Source organism: Morus notabilis, unplaced genomic scaffold, assembly GCF_000414095.1.
Source record: "Morus notabilis unplaced genomic scaffold, ASM41409v2 Scaffold75, whole genome shotgun sequence".
In the NCBI taxonomy this organism is placed as follows: domain Eukaryota; kingdom Viridiplantae; phylum Streptophyta; class Magnoliopsida; order Rosales; family Moraceae; genus Morus; species Morus notabilis.
Window position 1 is genome coordinate 874,377 of NW_010361425.1, and position 24,219 is coordinate 898,595.

At 31.5% G+C, this 24,219-nt stretch overlaps 3 protein-coding genes across 3 annotated transcripts; 1 reads left to right on the top strand and 2 right to left on the bottom strand.

The window, feature by feature from the left end:
* Positions 1 to 782: 782 nt before the first annotated feature.
* Positions 783 to 1,358, bottom strand: LOC21406657 (putative invertase inhibitor). Its single transcript, XM_010099461.1, has one exon. It carries the CDS (start codon positions 1,356 to 1,358, stop codon positions 783 to 785), a length of 576 nt encoding a protein of 191 aa, XP_010097763.1.
* Positions 1,359 to 6,890: 5,532 nt separating this feature from the next.
* LOC21406658 (protein TRIGALACTOSYLDIACYLGLYCEROL 4, chloroplastic) lies at positions 6,891 to 11,062 on the top strand. The gene is made up of 5 exons (XM_024166506.1): positions 6,891 to 7,259; positions 7,904 to 8,150; positions 8,719 to 9,100; positions 9,722 to 9,984; positions 10,346 to 11,062. Exons 1-5 carry the CDS (start codon positions 6,988 to 6,990, stop codon positions 10,541 to 10,543), a joined length of 1,362 nt encoding a protein of 453 aa, XP_024022274.1. The 5' UTR covers positions 6,891 to 6,987; the 3' UTR covers positions 10,544 to 11,062.
* Positions 11,063 to 11,389: 327 nt separating this feature from the next.
* LOC21406659 lies at positions 11,390 to 14,528 on the bottom strand. The gene is made up of 5 exons (XM_010099463.2): positions 13,853 to 14,528; positions 13,136 to 13,743; positions 12,856 to 13,038; positions 12,559 to 12,760; positions 11,390 to 12,336 (listed from the first exon to the last, which is right to left on the bottom strand). Exons 1-5 carry the CDS (start codon positions 14,391 to 14,393, stop codon positions 11,636 to 11,638), a joined length of 2,235 nt encoding a protein of 744 aa, XP_010097765.1. The 5' UTR covers positions 14,394 to 14,528; the 3' UTR covers positions 11,390 to 11,635.
* Positions 14,529 to 24,219: the final 9,691 nt, after the last annotated feature.

Genomic DNA, 24,219 nt, shown 5'->3' on the forward strand with positions numbered 1-24,219 from the left:
AGCTTTGATTTGTGGTGATTATCCTTTGGCGATCGCCAAATAAGCAACCATTATAATATAGCGGAAACGTGAGTAATGTGAATGCTTATTCACTGAAAAAAAAAAAAAAAGTGAGTGATGAATATACATTGATAAAATGCAAATTATATGCTAATTTATTTCTCAAAATTTATCAAAACCTAAAAGTAGCATAATGAGTATTGATTGGTGTGAAAAATGTGTAGTATAACAAAAATTTACTTGAAAGTCAGTCTTTATTCTTTCCTAATCTTAGCTTCAAAGCTCATAAAAACATAATTAATTTCCACGTATATATACATAATTATTTACCAGCCAAAAATTTTGCTCATTATTCGTACGTAATCCAAACAGAGAGATTTTTTTCCCCTTACAATTCTGTGCCTGCTAACTATAATGCAAACATGTATTTTGTATGCATCAACTTAATCCATATGTCTATTTTGATATAGTTTTAACAAGACTTAGCTTACGTCAATAAATGTGTACTTATAATATGAATAAACTGCTCAATAATTCGAGATTTACTTTACAAACAACGCTACAAATCTCAAGTTCGTGAATTGTTATTCTTCCAATATATTAATTTGAATGTCATCAATTCTATACATAATATGCAAATTATAAGAAACCAAATAAATACAAATAAATGATCAAAACAAACCAAGAGCAACATATATATCTTCTTAACTTATTCATTTTAATTTTGTTTTTTGTTTTTGTCTTGTACGTATTTTATTAACATAGTTAAATTCAACCACTGGTTAAGTAAGCATATTCATGATGGAAAGAGAAATAACAGTCAACTGAAACGTATAGCGGTTCCTCTTCGTCAATGGCGACACCACCTTTTCCTTCTCATTAAAACCGTCTTCACAAGTTGTTGAAGCGTCATTGACAGAACTCAAAGCAATGTTGGCATCATCATATTCCTTAGCTTTGTAATCCTTTTCGGCGTCTTTGATCGACCGAAGCGCTTCGGTATAAAGCTCCAAGCAGTCGTTCAAACACGCCTTGACATAAGGATCAAGCTTCTTTTCCTTGTTGTTCTTGAGAAGGTGTTTGATGAAATTCCTAGTGCTTGTCACGTTGTGCCTGGTTAGGTTGAAGGAGAGCAAGCCGAGTTGGTGGAGATCGGAGGAGTAGCGACGGCTGTAGGGCGAGGATTCGAGGGAATTCGTGCAGAACTCGTAGTCGAGGTTCGGGTCAGTTTTGGAGCACTGTCTACAGGTATCGCGGATTAGGGTTGCGGAGCTGGTTGTGGGTTGGAGAGTGAAGAAGGAGAAGAAAAGAGGGAGGGAAATGAGGAGGAATAAGGAGGGAGGATGATGAGATCTCATGATGGTTTTGTTTTTGTGATATTGTTTTGGGATATTAGTACTTAATTGTGGAGGATGGAGGGGTTTTATAGTAGTTTAGTAATCGAAATGAATTTTTCAATAAATGTTACAAATTGTTATGTAATAAACTGGTTTATTTTTTAGAAATATTTTATTAATTTGATATTAGTTAAAAAAAAATAATGTTGATGATCACTAAGGGAAAAAAATGTTGAATATTTTTCATTTACGCTCTATAATTTGGTAAAAAGAAAGTACAAATTGAATTTAAAATGTAAGGTGTGGAAGGAGAAGCCTTCAATTGTCATTATAACAATGTGCATCCTTAGCTTCTAAATTATCTATTGCATTAAAAGTCAAATTAACACTAAAGGCGAAGCAATTATTTCTTTCCACTAAAGAAGAAGTTTCCAGATTATCTTCTTCCTCTTTTTTTTTTTTACTTTCAAAAAAGTTTCTCCTGTTTTTCCATATGTATTCTTATATACCATATACACAATCGTAAGAATATACATGTATGTATCATGTATGACATACACTCGTATCCTCATATGCTTCCTTTCACACAACACATCATATCTTGTATGCTGTGTAATTTCCAGCCTTCTGAAGGCCAAAAAAAAAAAAAAAAAAAAAAAAAAAAAAAAAAAAAAAAAAAAGAGTGAAGCAGAGCGTTGAATATTATTGCATTAATTTCAGTTGATATTACCAAGTACCTATGATTGGAATAAATGATTATATAGTATTAATATAGGGGATGGTAACTAAGGAAGTCATTTTAATTAGAGTTTTTTTTTTTTTTTGCTGAAAAATCATTTTGATATTGCTGATCACAGTGATCAATACAGTAATCAAAGTAAATTGATAATCATTGATAGAGGTTACAGTCGTATATTGTAACATATAGAGATAGTGTTGCAATATGATATATATTTTATTACAATTACAAATTTCAATGTTTTTACTTAACAATAACTTTGAAAAAATGTATTTAAAAAAAAAAGAATTTTTTTGTTCATCGCAAACCCGTGTTACATGATTTCAATTTTTAAAGCCGTTTTTTTTTTTTTAGGAAAGAGAAGACCGTGATTTTCAGTGTTTCTAAGGGACAAAACTTGGTGATTGCATTATGGAATTAAAGCAGTTGATGCAAAATCCATAAATGGATGGATACTAATCATCAATGCATGACCACCGTGACACTATAATTTTTTGTCATCAATTAGCTGGCTGTATGGGCAACCATAATAATCCCCAAAAGAAAACATGTTAATTTCTAAATAATATGAGAAAATTATTTATTATGTAGTTTCTTTATGAGGAATTTATTGCATATTTTGGGACGCGTGCAAAAAATACTGGCCGTGTTTGGAATTGATTCCGTTTTTATTTTTTACATTTTTCGAGAAAAAAAAAAATGAAAACGTTTTTAAAACGGCGTTTGGCGCAATAAAGACAAAAAACAGAAATGAAAACGATTTTTTAGTTTAATGTAAAATGAAAGAAAAATGAAAAATGACTTTTAGTCGTTTTTCATTTTTTGTTTTCATTTTCTCATCTCTCAAGCAGAGAGAGAAAGAAAGATATTAATGAGTTTTTTTACACTGAAAATAATCTCTTGATAAAACTACCAAACACATTTTTAAAAATAATTTATGTCTGAGATTGAAAACGTTTTCATTTTCATTTTCATACAAAAACAAAATCATTTTGGAACGAGTTCTAATCGTGCCCACTGTTTTTTTGAGTTATTTTTTAGTAAATGATGAAAGTTTTGTAAAAATTAAGAAAATTACCGTTTACAAGTGATAATTAATGAATCATGGTAGTTGGCTTATTAGTGTATCATAAATTGATTTGGTAGTTTATCACCTATTAACCAGTATCTGTTAGTGATTAACCAATTTCCATCAATAATCTCCAGATGTATATTGATAAACCATCGTCAAATCAATCATAAACCGATTTACAAATGATAGAAATGGACCATGGTATATTTATGATTGATCACTGTAATAAAATGATCATTTACCTAAAAAAATGAAAGTTAATTGGCCATTTACCTAAAAAAAAAAAAATTGACCATCAATTTAAAAAAGAAAAAAGTTGTTTATCTTATCTTTAGATTGTATAAGTTTGAATTTTTATCATTTACTTTTGATTAATACTATTTTAGCTAATAAAATTATTTAATTAAAAAATATATTAATCAATAATAAGTAATAAAAATCTAAATGCCTCCTTTTCCCATTTAAAAGGGGCTGCCAAAATCCGGCCATCCACTTAAATTTTCAATTAGTAGGTATAAGTTTGTTGTGTATTTTGCAACAATATAAAGTAGATCAATATGCATAGTCTCTGTAGGCATGAACTTCAAAAACGTTCAAAGACATCTTGTACTTGTTATCATGATTTTGTGCATGAGAATTCATAATGAATTTAAGGGCTCTTAAGAGGGGATACACTATTCCTCACTAGTTTTTTCTCTCATCTTATTTGGAGCCGAAAACAAATCAATGCGAAAGGTTTTCTCCAATTAAGCTTTCAATTGTACCAAAAGATACACTTAAGTTTTGCTTTAAGTAATGATGAGTGCTTGAGAAATTTTTAAAAGAAATACACGGTGGAATACATGATTAAATTAGCAACAAAATTTTATTCTCGCCTTTTGCTACTAATAACATGATTATGGTATTTGTAGCAAAAGTTATATGCCCAACATTTTGCACAAGGAACATACTTTACCATCAGCTAGTACAGTTTATGGTATTCTTGGCCCTTCTTGCAGATTCAAAGGGCTTGTTCGTTTGCATCCAAACTTAAAAAAAGTTTAAACTCAAGTTACAAATTTATTTAAAATCATGTTCTTTTGTAAAATTTGAGTTTGAACGTGAGTTTTAACTTAAATTTTAACTTGAGTTTAGGGTTAAAATCTGACCTCAAATTTTCCCTTTAACTCAAGTTCTTAAACTCAAACTCAAGTTAATGAACGTTATTTTTTTTATTCTTAAAAACGCTATTATATTTTCGTTTTAATTTCGATTGAGATAGTTCTTTTTTTTTTATGCGTTCACAACGAAAAGACGAATAAAACCCCACTCAATTAAAATTTTCCATCATCATTGAGTTTTTATTAAAATATTATCTAAATACAAACTCAAATTTTGACCCACCTTAATACAAACTCAAAAAGATTATCATCTTAAACCATAACTCAAATGTACACAACCAAACACAATTTTAAGTTACAACTTCAACTCAAATTATAACTCAAATTTAACTCAAGATCTACACTCAAATCACCATAACTCAAAAATACAACTAAACAAAAATCATCCAAAAATTTTGGAGTGTTCATCCTTTGAAATACTTTGGATATCAAGCGTTCTAAACCAATATAGTTTCTCTGAACACAGTCTAACCTTTCAATGACCAAAATCTAATTTAAACTTAGAGCTGATTTTATATTTATCTTAATAATCAAGATTAATATTTATCTATACTTATGACAATTTTTTTACTTGAGCAATCAGAATAAACACTTATTTCATAGTATATAGATCGAAGGTCAGCTGGCTTCATATATGTCATGTTGTTGAAATGAAATAATTTTTTGTTGCTCGTGTCGTGTGCAATGATAAAAATCATAAAAGTGTTGTGAGTTTCGGTCCGTTATAAAATTTTGAAAAGGGAGAAAGATGGAAATAGGTCAAGACTTAAGATGAATTAAAATTAGTAGGCCAATAGTTTACATAAGTTAATAAATAAGTTAAATTATTATTTTCATCCATAACTTATCTGGTTATGAACCATAACTTATCCATAATTTACGATTTTTATCTATAACTTGTATGGTTATGAATCATAACTTATCTGGTTATGAACCATAACTTGACAAGTTATGACCTATTAATTTTTACAACTAAAAATTAGCCTATATACTTTCTTAAACTTTTCATATTGGCTTATTTTCTATTATTTTCCTTTTGAAAAAGCTTCTCAGCTTCCATTGTAGATATAGAAACCCAAAAAATTTTGTTTGTATTGACCTGAGTTATATTATTTTGCAGGATAATTTTTATTACTTCTTTTCATCTGGTAAATTTTTTAATATGTATTTGATTCGAGAATTAATATAGTAGACCATTTGTTTTAATATACTAGATTATTTCAGACGATCGGTGCCGACGAGTGAAACTAGAGAGGCCATGCACCTTTATTGAGAAGCAAAAGTAATCTTATAGATTATTAAAAGTAATCTACAAGGTTCCAGAGTCCGTGCTTGTTATCGATGCTGATGACTTGGTAATCTTGACAAATTTCTTGAAAGTTGATGAGTTAAGATTTTTACTCTTTATTTTTAATTTATAATTTTTTTAGTTAAATAATTACATTAATAAAAGAGTATTGATAAAAAATAAAAAAGTAAAAGTCTAGACTAATGTACTCTTAAAGGTAAATTCTGTAATTTTTTTGCAAATTTCTTGATGACTAGATATTGCCTTTTAAAGGAATCTAGTATATTACAGGTAGTAAACTTTCTGTTTACCATTTTTAGAAATTTAATTGAGAATGTTGGTTTTAGAAAATCGTTTTATTTTTTATACGTTATATAAGATAACTATAAAATAAACAGTTTCCATTTATTGGCAAAAACTGGAAATAAATTTATAAAATTATCTTTCACTAAATCAGAGTCTTAAAAGTATTTTTTGAGATATTTATATTTTTATACCATGTGTTTTAAGTTTATTCAAAATATATACTTTTAATTTTTTATCTCATTAAATGTATACATTCAAATTAAATTTAAAATTTAATATACAAATTTATACCTTATTTCGGCCAATAATTAATTTTAACATTTAAAATGACTAAACTATCCTTAAAAAAAGTGAAAAAAGCACTAAGGCCTTGTTCATTTCATAACTCAAGTCAAATTGCTACAGTATTTTCTTTCACATAAATTCAAATTTAACTTTTTTACTATAGTATTTTTCTCTCACATACACAATCGAAGTCATGACTTGAGTTGTACAAATGAACACACCCTAAACTTTCTAATATTATGGTAATTAAAAATTAATAACACAAAAAAATCTATTGGAATGGTATTTTACATATTTTAGAGGTTAAAATTGTGAGTTTAAAGTTTTTTGTTTAGGTTTTTTTTTTTTTTTTTATGTTTTTATTTAAGGGTATTTTAGGTATTTTTATAGTTAAAATCGTAAATTACTGTGAAAATATATAAATTTTAGTATTAAATCTAATTTAAAGATATATATTTAATAAGATTAAAAATTAAATATATTATTTTTAAATAAACTCAAAACACAAAATATAAAAAGATAAATATCCCGTTGTTTTTTTTTTCCCTTTGAAAACTTAACAATCATATAGACGAAGACTAATTTAGATTAATTTAATAGATCAAAGACACATTTTCTGTATTATTTTGAAAATCAACAACTAAAATGAGATTACTTATAATTTAAGAACCTCACAAAAACCCCTCTTCCTCGCTCTCTCATTTTCAAAGTCCCAAAAGTGAAGAGAAGAGAAGAGAAAATAGATACAGAAGAGAACAAAGAGAGATAAGGAACAAGCCAAAACACCAAAAACAAAAACCATGGCGAGACTGAGGACGGCCATGGATTCGGCGTTCTGGGACTTGGACTTGGCGACGCCTCGAGTCCTTGACGGCAACGCGAAGGCCATTCCCGGTGAGCCCTTCCCCATGGACGGAGCTCGAGCCAGCCGAGCCCTGAGAATACAGCAAGTCTCGCTCTTGGGAAATGGCTTTCCTCTTGGCATTATCCCTTCTCTCTCTCCTACTTCTTCCAAGGATTTGGGCTCCTTTTCTCTCCAGTCCCTCTTGCTCAAACCCTCCACTTCCAACTGGTAACTAATATTATTGCTCTTGTTTGTTTTTGAACCTCTCTCTCTCTCTCTTGTCTTTGTTTGGTTTTTTGGAAAATGTGGCTTGGGAAAGTTGTGTTTATACTTTTGAATTATGATGTTGGTTGTGCAAGAGAGTCAGAGAGATGGGGAAATTTTTCCTTTTTAATGTTCCCAGAAAACTAATGGTTGATTTTTTCTAGTTTAGTGTGTAGTTCTTGTTTAGGGCCTGCCATTTTTGGGACAGATTCTGGTTCTCATGTTGAGCTTAATGAAGGAAAACTGATCTGAAATTTTGCAGTATTCTGTTTGGAAGTTGGTTATTTTCTTCATATTTTGTAGATTGGAGGGTAAAAATTCTATCCAGCTTGAAGATATATAATATTATTGTATATTTCCAAATTGTTTGAAAGTGACTGATTGTCTTAGAGACCCTTATCATAAATACTTATACTGCCTTTACTTCTTTTTTGGATATGCATAATATTGTACTAAAATCTTTTTATTCCTTGAGCACAAATTATGTTGAACAAGAAAAGCATTATGGCTTGGTAAAATTAAGAATTCAAGCTTGCCTCGCGGAATTTCAATTTAGTTATCCAATATAATAACTGCTGTACTGAGGATCTCTATGGCTATGAATATAGGTGGCTTGGATTAATCGGGCAGTTCCGACCGAAGAAACTGATTTCTTCGATTAAAGCTGAATTTAAGAGTGACGAGGCAGAGTTTCCTTCTTTCAAAGATGTGGCTAAGCATATTTTGGATAAGTCACTTTATTCATTTGGGCTAACCACACAGCTTTCCCCGACTCCATCAACATCCATTAAATGGAGCACGGAAGGGCATGGCGAGAAAAAGGGACGGCGGCACAAAATGATGCTTTTTCATAAGGCAAGCATTCACATTGAATTTTTGTATTATATAAACACCAATGTTGAAAATGTTACTATTAGTTAGTTGGATTGCTTGCTTGCTGTTATTTGTTTTAGATGGAAATTTGTTTCTACTGTTGGTTGGAAGGATCTTTTACGTAACCATTTTCTTCTTTTTGTCATTCTTAGAATAGGGTATAAGTTAAAAGCTTGATGCTGCTTATCCCAAGGTTTGAGTCTATATGAGCTACTGCACACTTGGACATGAAGTAGCTTTTAAGTTTTAAGCCTAACATGCATTCTCATTTCTGATTGCTTATTTACTTCCCTAATATTATTATGTCTGCAGAGATTTGAATATGTGTTGGTTGAATATGTGTTGTGCTTTTCATATCCTATATACGAATGCATCTTAAGTGAGGAGTTCTTTCTGTTTCACATCCTTCATCGGAACATATTTCACTCAAAAACATTAAATGCCGAATTGGCTAATGACATTTATTCTTCTGATGAAAAGCTTCATATATTGAAGTGTTTCATTCCTCAAACAACTGATCAATCTATCTTGATCTCCAATATATTTTCAGCTACCCTATCACGATATCACATTCGAGGCTGCGTGGCCTCAACTGTTCGTTGACCATAAAGGGCAATATTGGGATGTGCCAGAGTCAATTTCCTTGGATCTCTTATCCCTTGTTTCTGAATCTGGATTGCGGTATCGCCTTGGTTTGCATAAAAGTAGTGATCATCCTCTTGCAGTTAATGCCACAAGTCATGATCCACCTGCTGCTCTATTGCCTGGCTTATGCGCAAAGGCTGCCTTTTCTTACGAGAAAAGCATGGACTTCTGGAGGCAGAGAGAGAAACGGGAGGACATAATAGAGAGGACTGATAGGGGTTTGTTTTGGAGGCCTTCGTATGATGTGCGTCTTAATGAACCTCATTCTGCAATATCTGGAATTATTGGTAATATCGCAGACTTACGGATTTGCTTCTATTTTCTGTTCGTTTAATGTTACCTCTTTCATTGTATAAAACGAAGTTCTCGATTCCTCTTGTGTAGTTTTTACAATTTTCAAGAAGCACCATTTTCTTGTTTTGGAATGTTTATGTTACGTTTGCGTTGTTGGACATTCCTTCCATTTTTTCAACTGTACTTTTTTTTTCTCTCTTTCTGACAAGTTTACTCATAAGCACATAGATATCAGTATCCTCTAACAGTATTCACCACTTTCCTCCAGTAGGAGGTTTGCAGCTATTCTGGGGAAACATGATAAATGAGGAACAATGTAAAATTTTCTTGATTTGATCGATATTTCATAGTGTTTCTTGTTTTGCCATACAGTGAGAAGTTATAAAGTGCTGCTTCGGTATCCTGGTTAATTACCATGGCAGCATACAAATTTGTTTTAAAATATGTACTTCTCATTTTGATCAGTTTAGATGATCAGGGAAGGTTTATCTGTTATTACTTGCTTTGAAAATTCCACTATGACATAGGAGTATTTACAAACAACTCTACACAAAGAACGAAAACAAAATAAACTTTTTCACTGATTCCTATTTGTTGTTGAACTTTCATTGTAGGTGGTACCTGCGCTGCCTGGTTCGGAGACAGGCAGAAGAGAAGCCCACTAAGTGCTGATTTATTTGGCTCAGTTTGCTATACTTTCCAGCATGGATGTTTCAGAAAGTTCTATGGCGATCTTACCAGGGTCGACGCTCGCTTGGATATTTGTTCAGCTTCAGCTATTGCCAAAAGGGTTCTCAACAGTTTCAAAAGTTCCTCTTCTGATAATACTGAAGATCCAGCTTCCCATCCTAGACTCAATCTGATCTTTCAGCAGCAGGTATTCCAATTTACGCCTTACCTTCTAGTCTCTTTAGTTTTAGTACATATGTTTGCAGATAATGTTAATGTTTCCTTGAGGTAAACAAACTCGAGGTGATTCCATTTTAGAAAAAAAACAAAACGAAACGAAAAATAAACTAACTCACTCAAGATGAGTAGGAGTAGGATCTTGCCATAGTGACACTACTGAACTATGCATATGAATAAATGTAAAAACCAATGCATAGGATCATAAAAGAATTTTTGATGTACGATTTGACCTCATTTTAATGGCTGAAACATTAGTCCTTCAGAGTATGTATAGCAGCTTTTAATATAATTGAAAATAGCATGAAAAAAGATTTTGATTGTCTTTGTAGGTTGCGGGGCCCATAGCTGTTCGACTAGATTCGAGGATTTTGCTTGACTCGTCATCCGACAAGCGTGGGCCGCATGTGGAGGATTTCATATGCAGCTTAACTTACTCCTTCAGACTTCTAGAATCAGGAAAAGCGGTTTTCTGGTATTCTCCAAAAAGAAAAGAGGGAATGGTTGAACTACGCCTGTTTGAGTTTTGACCCCCATTTTTTCCATATGAAAAAGAAATTTTTTTTGTTGAAACCGTAGGCTTTTTGAAGGGAAATAGACTTTAGAGAGTGCAAGAAGCTTTCATCTGTTATTAGTTTTGCATTTTTTTGTGAATGAATTTTCTTCGTTAAGATGAGGCAACTCGTTTTGTCTGTCAAACGACATAACTCACAAGGGGAAAAAGGGTAAGGACGTTTTTCTAATTGTCGTTTGCCTAACGAAGTGTTGCTTTGTTAGCGAACTGGTGGACAACATTGACCCTCACCAATTGAAAGTTATTGGTCTCGAGTCCCCAAGACACCATCTATGACGAGCTTAAACGAAGGAAAGGGGGAGAAAAAACGAAGAGTGAATTACAAAGGCAAAAATATTCTCCGCGTTTAGTGATTTGAATTTTCATTCCATGTTTTTCGAAAAGACTATTTGCTGTTGCAGATGCAAAGTCGCTTACCATTTAAAAACCCTTTGTCAGCATATCGTCTTTTGAACTCATAGATATTTTTTGGAACTAACCGTTTTATTATGATGGTTATGTAATAAACATCTTGAAGTTACAAAATTTTCTACCTTCTTGATATGTTTACACAATAGTAGGGGCAGTGACAGTATTGGTATCAGGCCTGGAGTTAAGCTAATTTTGTAGACAGAACTCACATGTATAAAGCGTCTCGACTGCAACCACGCCCATGGTAATGAAATACAACCTATTCTGATTGTAGAAATAAATTTGACTTAAGAATTTACTTCGTTGTCTGCAGATGACATGGTAGGATGATAAGTCTGGAGATCAAGGTACTAAATAATCAAGCAAAGAGAGGAATTCTAAGAATTTTCAATAAAGTAAAGTACACACAGTGCACATCAACAGTAATTTATTAAGTCTGGAAACAACAGGGCAAATTCTGCTTATACATGAATTCTGTAGCCACGGCTCTATTTGACATTGAAATTGCAGTACGTAGCAGATAATGAAGACGACGATATTATTTATTAGGAACATAAAAAACGAAAGCACGCAAACGGGATCATGAAAAGCAGATAGGTGCAAGATACAGGAACAACACAAACAAAAGGCAATCAACTCAACAACATCTTTTTGGAATGCAAAGGTGGCCAGTCATGTGCCAACTTTCGCCGCCATCGGCGTATGCATAAGGGCAGCTGGGAGTGTAGCTTTTGCCGGCTGCAAGCTGCATGTTCCACGCTGCATTCGGGTCTGTAGTTGAGAACATGGTCCAACTAGCAGTCGAATACTCGTATCTACTATGTGTGATGCGTTTGAACTTCTCCACGTCCTCGTTCTTTTCTATATTCTTCGGGTCAATGTCGACAGTGAAGATATCTCCGTAAGGCCTCACAGAGTGCAGGAAGAGAGGTAAAGAGATGGGTTCAGAAGAAACTGCGGCAAGATCCCCAGTCACAACGATGCTATTTCCATCCGGACTAAAAAATGGATGGTTCAAATGTCCTGCAAGTCTATTTCCACTTCCTACCACTCTTACCACCACCGACGGTTTGTTCACATTCACTAAAAACACTGCAAAGAAACCTGGGTCAAGACCATTGTCAAGTGGGGGTGCATCTTTAGGCTTGTCGCGGGTTGATGAGAATACTATCCAATCACTATTTGGGGACCATTGGCAATGTGTGTCAGTCCAATCGCCCTCTGTTAGCCTTGTTAAAAAGCCATTCCCATATTCCCCTGCTTCTGCGTCCGTTATGTATAGGTTCTTGTATTTTTTATCCCCACCATTTCTTGTAGATCGAAAAACTAATTTCTTCCCTGTCACAAGGACCCGTCCATACAAATTAATATATTGAAAATTATGTAATTAATTTGTCATACAAAATAATATTGAGAAACAATTTATATATACAGAGTTGATCTATGATCAATTGAAACATGAAGGGACTCCGACTCGTCATTAATTAAGTTGACAATATATATATATATATATTTGGAAAGAATTAAGGATTCAGAAGGAACAAAAAGGATGTCACTTACCGTCTGGACTGGAGGATGGGAAGGCATTATTGGAGCCGGGTTTTGTGAGCGTTATACGTTGCTGATCACCACTGGACACGTCAAAGATGGCGTCGATGCTCAGTTCTTTGTCGGCGTTGAAAGAAGGTCCCGAGCACACGTAAAGTATATCCAATTCTGAATTTTGGTTAAAAACTGGCGAGAAGAAATTGTCGACTTTTGTCTGCATAAACAATTTTTGAAAGTGATGATCAGTGTATATACTTGAATGTGTTAATGCTAAATACGTTGATAAAGATTCTGGTTAAATATGCATACATTGAAAACAATACGCAAGCCTTTGCTATCAGCCAACCAGATGGCCTTGAACTCATTGTCAACAAATGCAAGTTGGGAGCCGTCTTTGGAAAATGTCGGAAACACTCCCGAGACCCTGAACAGTCCTACGTCCGGATGCGGAGACTCGAGCTTGTGGAACTTCCTTGGGATATCCTCTCCTTTCTGTCAAAGCTCGATCACAATTAAATTAACCATACTAGTTAGCAAGGATTTCAAGTTAATTGAGAAATTCAAAGTGGTAATTGGCAGTGGTACCTACCTTGATAAGGTCGCTCTTGCAACGATGGTAACCGATGCGTCTTGTCTCATCAATACCATCGAACAGAAAAGGGTTGAAATGGTCAGCCTTTGGTCTTATGAATCGAGTGATTTTTACGGATTCTTTTACTCCACTGGGTGAGTATTCAAAAATTTCAATGTGCCGATACTGATCTTCTACACGGACGTCACTGAATTTTGATTTTTTGCGAATAGTTGCCACTGCCACTTTAGTTTCGCTAATGGCCGCCGGAGTGAAAGCATCGATATCGACCGGGGTCACACGAGGGGCGTCTGTGATGGGAGGACTGCTCTTTGATGCGAGAATTTTGCTAATGTCGGCTCGGAATACACCCCAAAAGTTCTCTTCGCTCTTAGTTGAGTTCTCAATCTTGCGGTGGAAAAATATCACGCCGTCGCTTCCCCACGTCGGCCACCCACCGTCCGTCACCACCAACTTGCGATCAAAGGGCTTGTCTACGTTCATCACAAAAATGTTTGTCTTCAGATTTTCGATCTCGCCTTCCCATCCACCGCTCTTTCCCTGGAATGAGGCCACCGCTATCTTCTTTCCCGACGGTGACACGGCGGGGCTTAAATCAGCTTGCACTGTTACAGAATGAACTTATTAAATCACCTTAATCAATTTCTCTACTACGTTCATCACAATTCACAAATTTACAAGGAGGAAAAAAAAAAAGGGTAGATAGGTACGAACTTGACGGAGTGAGGCGTTCGGTTTTTCCGGTCTTAAGATTGGTTTTGTAAACGACAGTCCAGGGTTGACGGCGTTTACGCGCGGGCTCCTTGGTGCTGACATAGATGAGATAATCACCGGCAAAGCAACCACTGTCTTCCAAACGAACGCCACTGAAGTCTTTTGTGCCGAAAATATCAGCCAAACTGAAGACAGTGACTTCGGGCGTGGTCTCGTCATTGATGCGGAGAGCTATGTGGAGCGTCTCGAGCTGGGGGCTGCCTCGTTCGGAGACGAAAACAAAGCCCGAAAGAAGACCGGAATCTACATCGGCTTCTTTGTATTTGCCGGCCAGTTTTGGGCGCTTCAGAATAGTCTTGAGGGCCGCCGGTGGAATGACTTGGGCATTGTAATTGTAATTGTCTGATTTGTCAGCGATCAAGTGAAGCTCATCTTTCCTGGACGTGGGTGGAGGATCCAACCGGCATGAGTACACGTCAAGTGGCAATGGTGGCCGGTAGGTTGCGAAGAAGGCAATGCTACCTCTCTTCTCTGTGCCCATCTCTCTCTACAATTTCTTTCTTTCTTTCTCTCTCTCTCTCTCCTTTTTTTGTTTTGCTCAACTCGTAAAGAAGGAGCTTAAGTGAGGTCGCACATTCTACCTTTGGGAGAGATGTATAAATGGGCTTGGCGATCAGATGTGTTTATCAGCTCAACACTCTATTTTTTTTTTCTTTTTTCTTTTTTTTAAATTTTTTGTTATTATTTATTTATTTGGAAATGTAGTGGGAACGAAATCTTTATTGCTATAATTGAAAGAGATTGCCAGGTTGGTGGGGGCATGTGATGACACTTAAAATAATATAAAATCCCTTTGGCCTTTCGTATGCATGCACGTGGTCACTACTGAGTGAGCAGAAAAATTAAAATATCATGTCAGAACTACTAAAGGTTGTTTAATAATCCACACTAGGACACGATACAAAATTAATAAATTTAAGTTTATTATAAATAAAATTAAGCCATAATTAATTTAACACGATTAATATGATTAAAGTTAATTTCTTAACATAATTAATTATACATATTATCTATAATTTAATAATATGTAATATAATATAAAAATTTATATAACATATTAAATATAAATAATATGTATTTTAATATTTATAGGTATAATTCATTTATTTTTTTTAAAAGAAAATAAATTGATTAATAAATATATTAAATCTCATATGATCGTGTTAAATAAGTCATTATTATATTAATTATTTATATAATATATTAATTTAAATGAGTTATACGAATTAATAAGATTCACACGATTAATAAATGAATAATATTTGTGTTAATATTTGTAATATATTTAATAAATAAATTATATTTTCTGACAGAATACCTACTAATATCGAATTGGTAGGTTTCGTTCACTTCGTAGATTCGAGTTTTCAATTCGAGCTGAGATGTGACATTTTCAGAAAGTTTTTTATTATAGCAAAAAAAATTAGATGTGATATTTTTTAAGAGTTTTTTACTGTAAAAATCTAAAATTAAAAACTCAAATCGATGAAATAAACTATGCCAGTTTAATATGATTAATTTCAGCGTGTTTTGGGGATGAAAAAACGTGCCATTGTTGCCCGGGAAACGACAAGTGAGTTCGGTATGCCAACCAATTTGTTTTGTTTTTTTGTTTTTTTGTTTTTTTTAAATAACCAAGTCATTGTTTAAGTTAAATTTCTAGATAGATATTGCCGATCTTACACAAGACAAGAGATCAAATTAAGAAGAATATATCATATCTTTATAAATCAATTCGCTGGGATAAAGTTATTCAAATATAAAGGTTGTTCTTTTGTAATGAAATTTAAAAAAAAAATTAAATTTGAGTTATAATTTTATTTAAGTTTATATTTTTTTTATAAAATTTGAGTTTAAATTTGAGTTTGAATTCTAATTTAGGGCTAAACTTAAGTTTAAGGACCTGTTTAGTTCGCTAATTCGAGTTTTTAATTCAAGTTGAGATGTGACTTTATGTGAGAGCTTTTTATTGTAGTAAAAAAGTTAGATGTGACTGTTTCTGATAGCTTTTTACTGTAACAAAACTCGAATCGGTAAAATGAACGGGGTTCCTCCTTCAACTCGAGTTCATAAACTCAAACTCAAGTTAATGAACAATATTTTTTCTATTCTTAAAAATATCATAACTTTTTTGTTTTAATTCTGATTGAGATGATTTTTTTTCTATGCATTCACAACGAAAAGACGAATAAAACCTCACTCATGTGCCATATTAAAATTTTTCATCAACATTAAGTTTTTATTAAAATACTATCTAAATATAAATTTAAGTTTTAACCCACCCAAACACAAACTCAAATAGATTCTCAATTCAAATGTACACATCCAAACACAAACTCGAGTTACAACTTCAACTCAAATTATAATTCAAACTCAACTCAAGATCATCACTCAAGTCACTATAATTTAAAAATGTAAAAGAACAGCACCTAAATCTCTACGTGTTACCCTTTCTAAGAATCAAAAGGAACGGCGAGAGTTTTGTCCTTTCCACTTCATAGCTAGGGACGTTTTTCTAGGTATGTATAAGGGAAAAAATTAAAAAAATAAAAAATTTACTCTTGAGAGTGTATGAATTTATATCTTTATCCTTTATTTTTAATAAATATATGTTTATTAGTGTAATTATTTAACTAAAAAAGTTATGAATTAAAAGTAAACGATAAAAATCGTAATTCATACATTTTTAAAGAATATTTATCAAGATTATCAAGAAAATAAACAATCATGCTCTTATCAAATAACAACAACGACAACAACAATTAATAATCATGCTAGTGAGATCGTCCTATGTGTAAGCTATTTACTGGTTCAATCACAAAGTCGAACTGTGTTATACTAAGTAATGTTAAATTTACGAGGCGCCTTCAAATATACTTTATCCGTCGTTACGTTCTTTTTTTGTTACCTAGTGTGCGTTTGGAAATAAGATTTGTGTCATAGTTTGAATTATAATTCGCGACTCACTGTAATATTTTCTCTCATAAAAAATACACGTAAAATAAAAATAATTTTAAATCTATGAATTAAACGTCCGCCTAATAAGCTTGTTTTAGATACAATTAAGATCTAAATAAAAGGTGTTCTTATGAGACTTCGTTAGATACAAAAGCTTGTTTTAGATACACACCTTGCCACTTTTGTGGTTTCCCAAAACTTTTGAGACTTCGTTAAGTGAGAATCTCAGCTTGAAAGATTTGGCAAGATTTGCTTCATAAACGATGTACAAATCGAAATTTCTTTATTTTTATTTTTTTGAAAATTTTAGAATATAAAATAAAAAGGATCTTATTCAAATCTACTCGATGATGTTTTGAAGTGAAGATTCATGAAAACAATATGATGGATTGAAGTCACATTTGAATGTGTTCACACGTTAAAGAGTAATGGAAGATTCCTAATGGCTAGGTTACTTCTCTTTCCGTATCACAAAGGCCGGGATTGTGTTCAATCTTTCTCACATGGCCGCCATTAATTCTGTGATTGCACTTTGTGTTCTCACCTTTTTTCAAGTATTGAGTTGGAAATAACTTTTTGCAGAATGGTTTGATAGAGAGATAATGGCAACACTTATAATTAAAAGCAAAATATCGTTTAACAATCTCATTTTCTCACTGTTTATTGTTAAACAAATTTGAAACATATATCATAATAGAGCAGCGTTTGATTGAGTGATTGAGTTAGTACAGTCTGATTATCTTATCTCTGCTCCATCACATGTTATGATCCCCTTTTCCTAGAAAGATCAGAATATTGGCTTTGAAAAAAAAAATCATAAAAGTTTTTTGTTTTCTTTATTAATAATGAGGCTACGGATCCGTTTAGTTTGCTGATTTAGATTTTTAATTTGAATTGAGATATGATTTTATATGAGAGCTTTTTACTGTAGTAAAAAAGTTAAATGTGATTGTTTATAAAAGCTTTTTACTATAATAAAACACGAATTCTAAACTCGAATCAGCGAAATAAACAAAACCTAAGATAAAATGTGGAGCTCATCGAATTGAGTTAAACTAAATAAATAAATAAATTATTTCTCCTAGAAAATGGATCTCGATGACATTAAGGTGAGCCCCTCAACTTTGCCAGCAATATATGTTGACCACATCTACTTATCTTAAAAGAATATATCTAATGCGAAAGGAATCCCGATGGAATCATTTATCAACGATGTTGTAAATTCGTTTAGTCGGAGGATTCGTTTTCTGATTTAAATTATGATTCATAGTTTGTTATAGTATTTTTTTTTATAAAAAACACACATAAATCAAAAATAATTTTAATCCATGAACTAAACGGGATTTAAATCCGGATCCAATTTCTTACAATCAACACAAATAATTTGAGTCTTAATTTACTCACTTTATTCATTTATCTATACTCTACTGTGTGAAGTTAGCTTATAATCTTATATTTTCATTTTATTTAAAATCATAACAAATAATTCTTTTGAAAATAGGATAGTTATCTTTTTATGCCATATTTTTTTAGGTTTATTCAAAAAAAAAAAAAGTTTAGAGTCTGTTTCGTTATTCAAAAAAAAAAAAAAAAAATTCGAGTCTGTTTCGTTAAAATCTATAGTTCAAGACCAACTATGTCAAAAGAATCAACAACATTTTTTTTTTATAAAAAAATCTATAGGAATATAAACCTCCACCTATAGTGTACCTACCCTTGCAATAATTAATATTAATATTAAAAAAAGACTGAGGGAGTTAATTTTGTCCCCATATAGAGTTTATCTATTGTACTATAAGAAATTAATGCTAATAACAACTTCTCACGGGTATTTCCCAACTACATGTTTAAAAGAAATTAATGCTATTAGTTTGGCTGATCTAATCTTTTTGTGGAATTGACTTTGATTTATTTCATTGGCATTAAGCGCCTCATCTATCTCTCTCTTCTTTATTTAAAAAAAAAAAAAAAAAAAAAAAAACCAAATTGGGTTAGCTTACATTTGTCAATAACAAAGGACTATTCATAAACTTATTATTCTTAATCTACCTTAAAAAATATATATCTTCGTAAACTTATTCTTAAAAGTCTTATCAGTCATAAAAGCAAAACCGGGTTTTTTCCTGAATTATAATATCTAAAATTATAATATGCAATATATAATATTTATGGACTCTAGAAGATCGAAATGTTGATTTGAGAGATACATTAAGAAAAATTATTTGTTTGCACCATTATTCGATTAGGAGAAAAACAAAATCCACAATGAAAATGGACAAATCCTAAGGTAATAACAATTCATTTTTATTTTGTAGATCGCATCAACCTATGTACAATGTTATTCATTATCTCAATTGGAGCTCCTTTTCCCCCCTTAAAAATATCTCAACTTGACTTAATTTAAAAGAAAAAAAAAAACATTAAGGCCTCGTTCATTTCGCTAATTCGAGTTTAGAATTCGAGTTTTGCTACAGTAAAAAACTCTCACAAACAATCACATTTAACTTTTTCACTACAGTAAAAAATTCTCACATAAAATCACATCTCAACTCAAATTAAAAACTCAAATCAGCGAACTAAACGGCCCTAATTATCTCTCGCTTTCCGAGAGCTACCGTGTGTCACGTTTGGCTTTTTCTTCACGTGGATCACGGCTCACTACTCACGGGCATGGGCAGCAAAACAATCAAATAAAACAATTTTGTAGGGACCCCAAATCTTTGGTTGATTACAACGTGTTATTGGAGATAAAAACATGTTGCCTAAGAAATGACGGGCAAGTTTGGTAGCTTGTTCTTTGTTTACAAATTTCATAATAAATGTGACTCACCCAAAGGAGATATTCAAGATCATATTAAAAAGAATTAATTAATTATTGACAAGTCAAATCATAAGGATAAGATAGAGCTATATAGGAATATAAACCTCCACCCATAGTGTACCCCACCCTTTGCAATAATTAATATTAAAAAAAGACTGAGGGAGTTAATTTTGTCCCTATGTATAGTTTATCTATTGTACTATATAAGAAATTAATGCTAAAAAAAGTTTCACACAAGTATTTTTCAACTACATGTTTAAAAGAAATTAATACTATTGATTTGGTTCCTTTTTTTTTTTTAAAACCAGATTGGGTTAGCTTACATTTGTCAATAACAAAGGTAAAAATTTTCAAAAAAAAAATCACAATTCTTATTAGTTTAGGTATTAATTTTGGTACAAATTTGAATAGATGGACTATTTCTAGATACAGTGAAGAAAGTTTAATAACATTTCAGTTTTCAATAAATTTTTTTTTAACATATGGATCATCAATAGGTCACTTTTAGAGTTGAGATTATTTAGAATATAAATTTAACTATAGAGACTAATGTAATAAGAAAAAATAAATTAGGACTATTCATAAACTTATTCTTAGAAAATCTTCTTAATCTACCTTAAAAAAAAAAAGAAATTCTTCGTAAACTTATTCCTAAAAGTCTTCTCAATCATAAAAGCAAAACCGGGATTTTTCCTGAATTATAATGTGTAAAATTATAATGTGCAATATATAATATCTCTTGACTCTAGAAGATCGAAATGTTGATTTGAAAGATAAATTAAGAAAAATTATTTGTTTGCATCGTTATTCGATTAGGAGAAAAACAAAATCCACAACGAAAAAAGAATATCTCGAAGGCATTGAAAATGGACAAATCCTAATAAGGTAAACAACTCATTTTTATTTTGTAGATCGCATCAACCTATGTACAACGTTATTCATTAACTCAATTCGAGGTATTTTCCCGCTTAAATATATCTTAACTTGAAATAATTTAAAAGAAAAAAAAATATTAAGATGACGTTTAGTTTATAGATTCAGAATTATTCTCATTTTACGTGTATTTTTAACTATAAATCATAATTTAAAATTAAAAATGAATATAAAAAACAAACTTTATCTAATTATCTCTCGATTTCGAGAGCTACGTGTGGTCACGTTTGGCTTTTTCTTCACATGGGTCACCGCTCACTACTCACGGGCACGGGCAACAAAACAATCAAATAAAACAATTTTGTAGGGATCCCAAATATTTGGTTGATTAGAGTTAATTTCAAAATGACAGGCAAGTTGGTAGCTCGTTCTTTATTTACAAATTTCATAATAAATGTGACACACCCAAAGGAGATATTCAATATCATATTAAAAAGAATTAATTAATTATTGACAAGTCAAATCATAAGGATAAGATAGAGCTATATAGTAATATAAACCTCCACCTATAGTGTACCCTACCCTTTGCAATAATTAAGAGTTCATTTGGTTAGAGGATTCAAACTATGTGATTCGAATCATTTTTAATTTACGTGTATTTTTTGTGGGAGAAAATACTGTAGCGAACCACGAATCATGATTCAAATCAGGAAACGAATCCTTCTACCAAACGCCTCCTAACATTAATATTAAAAAAAAAGACTGAGGGAGCTAATTTTGTCCCTATGTAGAGTTTATCTATTGTACTATAAGAAATTAATGCTAATAAAAGTTTCACATAAGTATTTCCCAACTAAATGTTTAAAAGAAATTAATGTTATTGATTTGGTTTTTTTTTTTAACCAAATTGGGTTAGCTTACATTTGTCAATAACAAAGTTAAAAATTTTGAAACAAATTTTTTTTTTGCACAATTCTTGTTACTTTAGGTATTAATTTTGGTACAACTTTGAATAGATGGACTATTAATAACATTTCAGTTTTCAATAAAAAACATTTTAACATCTGGATCATCAAGAGGTCACTTTTATAGTGTGTTTGGTAGGGTGGAAAAGAGAGAGGGAAGAAAATAGAGGAAAGAAAATAGATGAATGATTTTATAGAGGAAAATAAAATTTTAAGTTGTTTAGTAGAGAAAAAATGAGAAATGAAGGAAAATGAAAATTAATGGGGCCCATCAATTTTTAATCCTTCTAACTTTGAAAAGAAAAGAGGGAGAAAAAATTTGACAAAAAAATGATATGTAAAATAATAATTTTAACCTTCACAATTCATCATATTTTTATTTGTATTAAAATATTATTGTAAAATATTTTAAATTTAATATTTTCTTTTTATTTTTCATTTTTTTTCTACTAAATAATATGAGAAAAAATTATTTTACTTTCTTCACTTAAATATTTTACTTATATTTTCTTCCTCTTTTCTATCTATCCTGCCGAGTTGAGATTATTTAGAAGATAAATTTGACTATAGAGACTAATTGAAAAAGAAACAATAAATTAAGACTATTCATAAACTTATTCTTCGAAAATCTTCTTAATCTACCTTCAAAAAAAAAATCTTCATAAACTTATTCCTAAAGGTCTTCTCAATCATAAAAGTAAAACCGCGTTTCTTTTTGAATTATAATATGTAAAATTACAATATGCAATATATAATGGTCTTGTTTTTTTTACTGATTTGAGTTTTTAATTTTAAGTTTTTACAGTAAAAAATTTTCAGAAAATGTCACATTAATTTTTTCTGTTACAGTAAAAAACTCTAAGAAAATGTCACATATCAGTTTGAATTAAAAATTTAAATTCGTAAAGTGAACGAGACAAATATCTCTAGACTCTAGAAGATTGAAATGTTGATTTGAAAGATAAATTAAGAAAAATTGTTTGTTTGCATCATTATTCGATCAGGAGAAAAACAAAATCCACAATGAAAAAAGAATCTGGAAGGCATTGAAAATGGACAAATCCAAAGGTAAACAACTCATTTTTATTCTGTAGATCACAATCATCAACCCATGCAGAACGTGATCATTATCTCAATTCGAGCTTTTTCCCCCCTTTAAAATATCTCAACTTGACTTAATTTAAAAAATAAAATAAAAAATCATTCATTATCTCTGGCTTTGGAGAGCTACCGTGTGGTCCCCGTTTGGCTTTTTCTTCAGGGGCATGGGCAACAAAACAATCAAATAAAAAGGTTTTTTGTCGGGATCCCAAGTCTTTGGCTGATTAGAGCTAATTTCAACTTGTTATTAGAGATAAAAACACGTGGTGTGTTGCCTAAGAAACGACAGGCAAGTTTGGTAGCTTGTTCTTTATTTACAAAATTTTCAAAATAAATGTGACTCTTCGAGGTCATATTAAAAAGAATATTAATATTATTGACAAGTCAATTCATAAGGATAAGATTGAGCTACATTAAACCCCCACCAATAGTGTACGCTACCCTTTGTAATAATTAATATTAATATTAATATTAATATTAAAAAAAGACTGAGGGAGTTAATTTTGTCCGTACGTAGACTTGACGTTTAGTTGGAGGATTCAAACTATATGATTTAAATTATTTTTTATTTACGTGAATTTTTTATGAGAAAAAATATTGTATCGAATAACGAATCATGATTCGAATCAGAAAACGAATCCCTCTACCAAACATCCTCGAATCATCCCTAGTTCGATAAAGAAATGAATGCTAATGAAAGCTTCACACCTGCCGACCAGATTTAGAAAATATAAAAGCTCGTTTAATTTAGTGGAGTTTGATTTATGTATTCAAAATTATAATTTAAAAATATTTTTATTTTATGTGTATTTTTTATAAAAAAAATATTTTAAAAAATTATAAATTATGATTTAGAATCAGAGATGAATATAAAAAATAAACATTCTCTTATTAATTCTAATTAAAATGTAATTTTATTTTTAAAAAATTATACTATAAAAAAATTAAATATAACTGTTTATAATTTTTTTTATAATAATAAAATTTAAATTAATAAAATAAACGAATTTAAAATTTACTAAATTAAACAAATATTTATAATGAAAAAGAAATATCGATTGCATTAAAGGTCACCAACTCATCTTTGCTGTCCAGATCGCATCAATATGTACTACAATATCCATATATATTAATGAGTGGGAGAATGGACTTAACTTGACACGAAAAAAGGCTTTTTTTGCATGGACCTCCCTAAACTTTTTGTGTTTGGCATATATTGATCCCTAAACTAAAAATTGTGACAATTGACTCCTCGAATTTGAAATTCGTTGCATATCCGGTCTAATTGAAAACGGTCGTTAAACTTTTGACGGTTTTTACATTACAAGAAGGGCGTTCTAGTCCTTTTGATCAAGTTGAGAATTAAACAAATAAAACAACAAAAACAAAAAAGAAAAAATTGCTCAAGAAAAATAAAATGACAAATAATTAAAATGGAAAATCAGAAAGAACCCTAGCCTCTTCCCCTTTCCTTCCATCACACCTTGCGATTTCCAGCAACGGCAGCGCCGCCACGCTCTCCAGAATCAGCACGAGCTCGTCGTCTCCTGACCCATGATTCCGACTTCGTCTCCTGAAACCATGCCTCT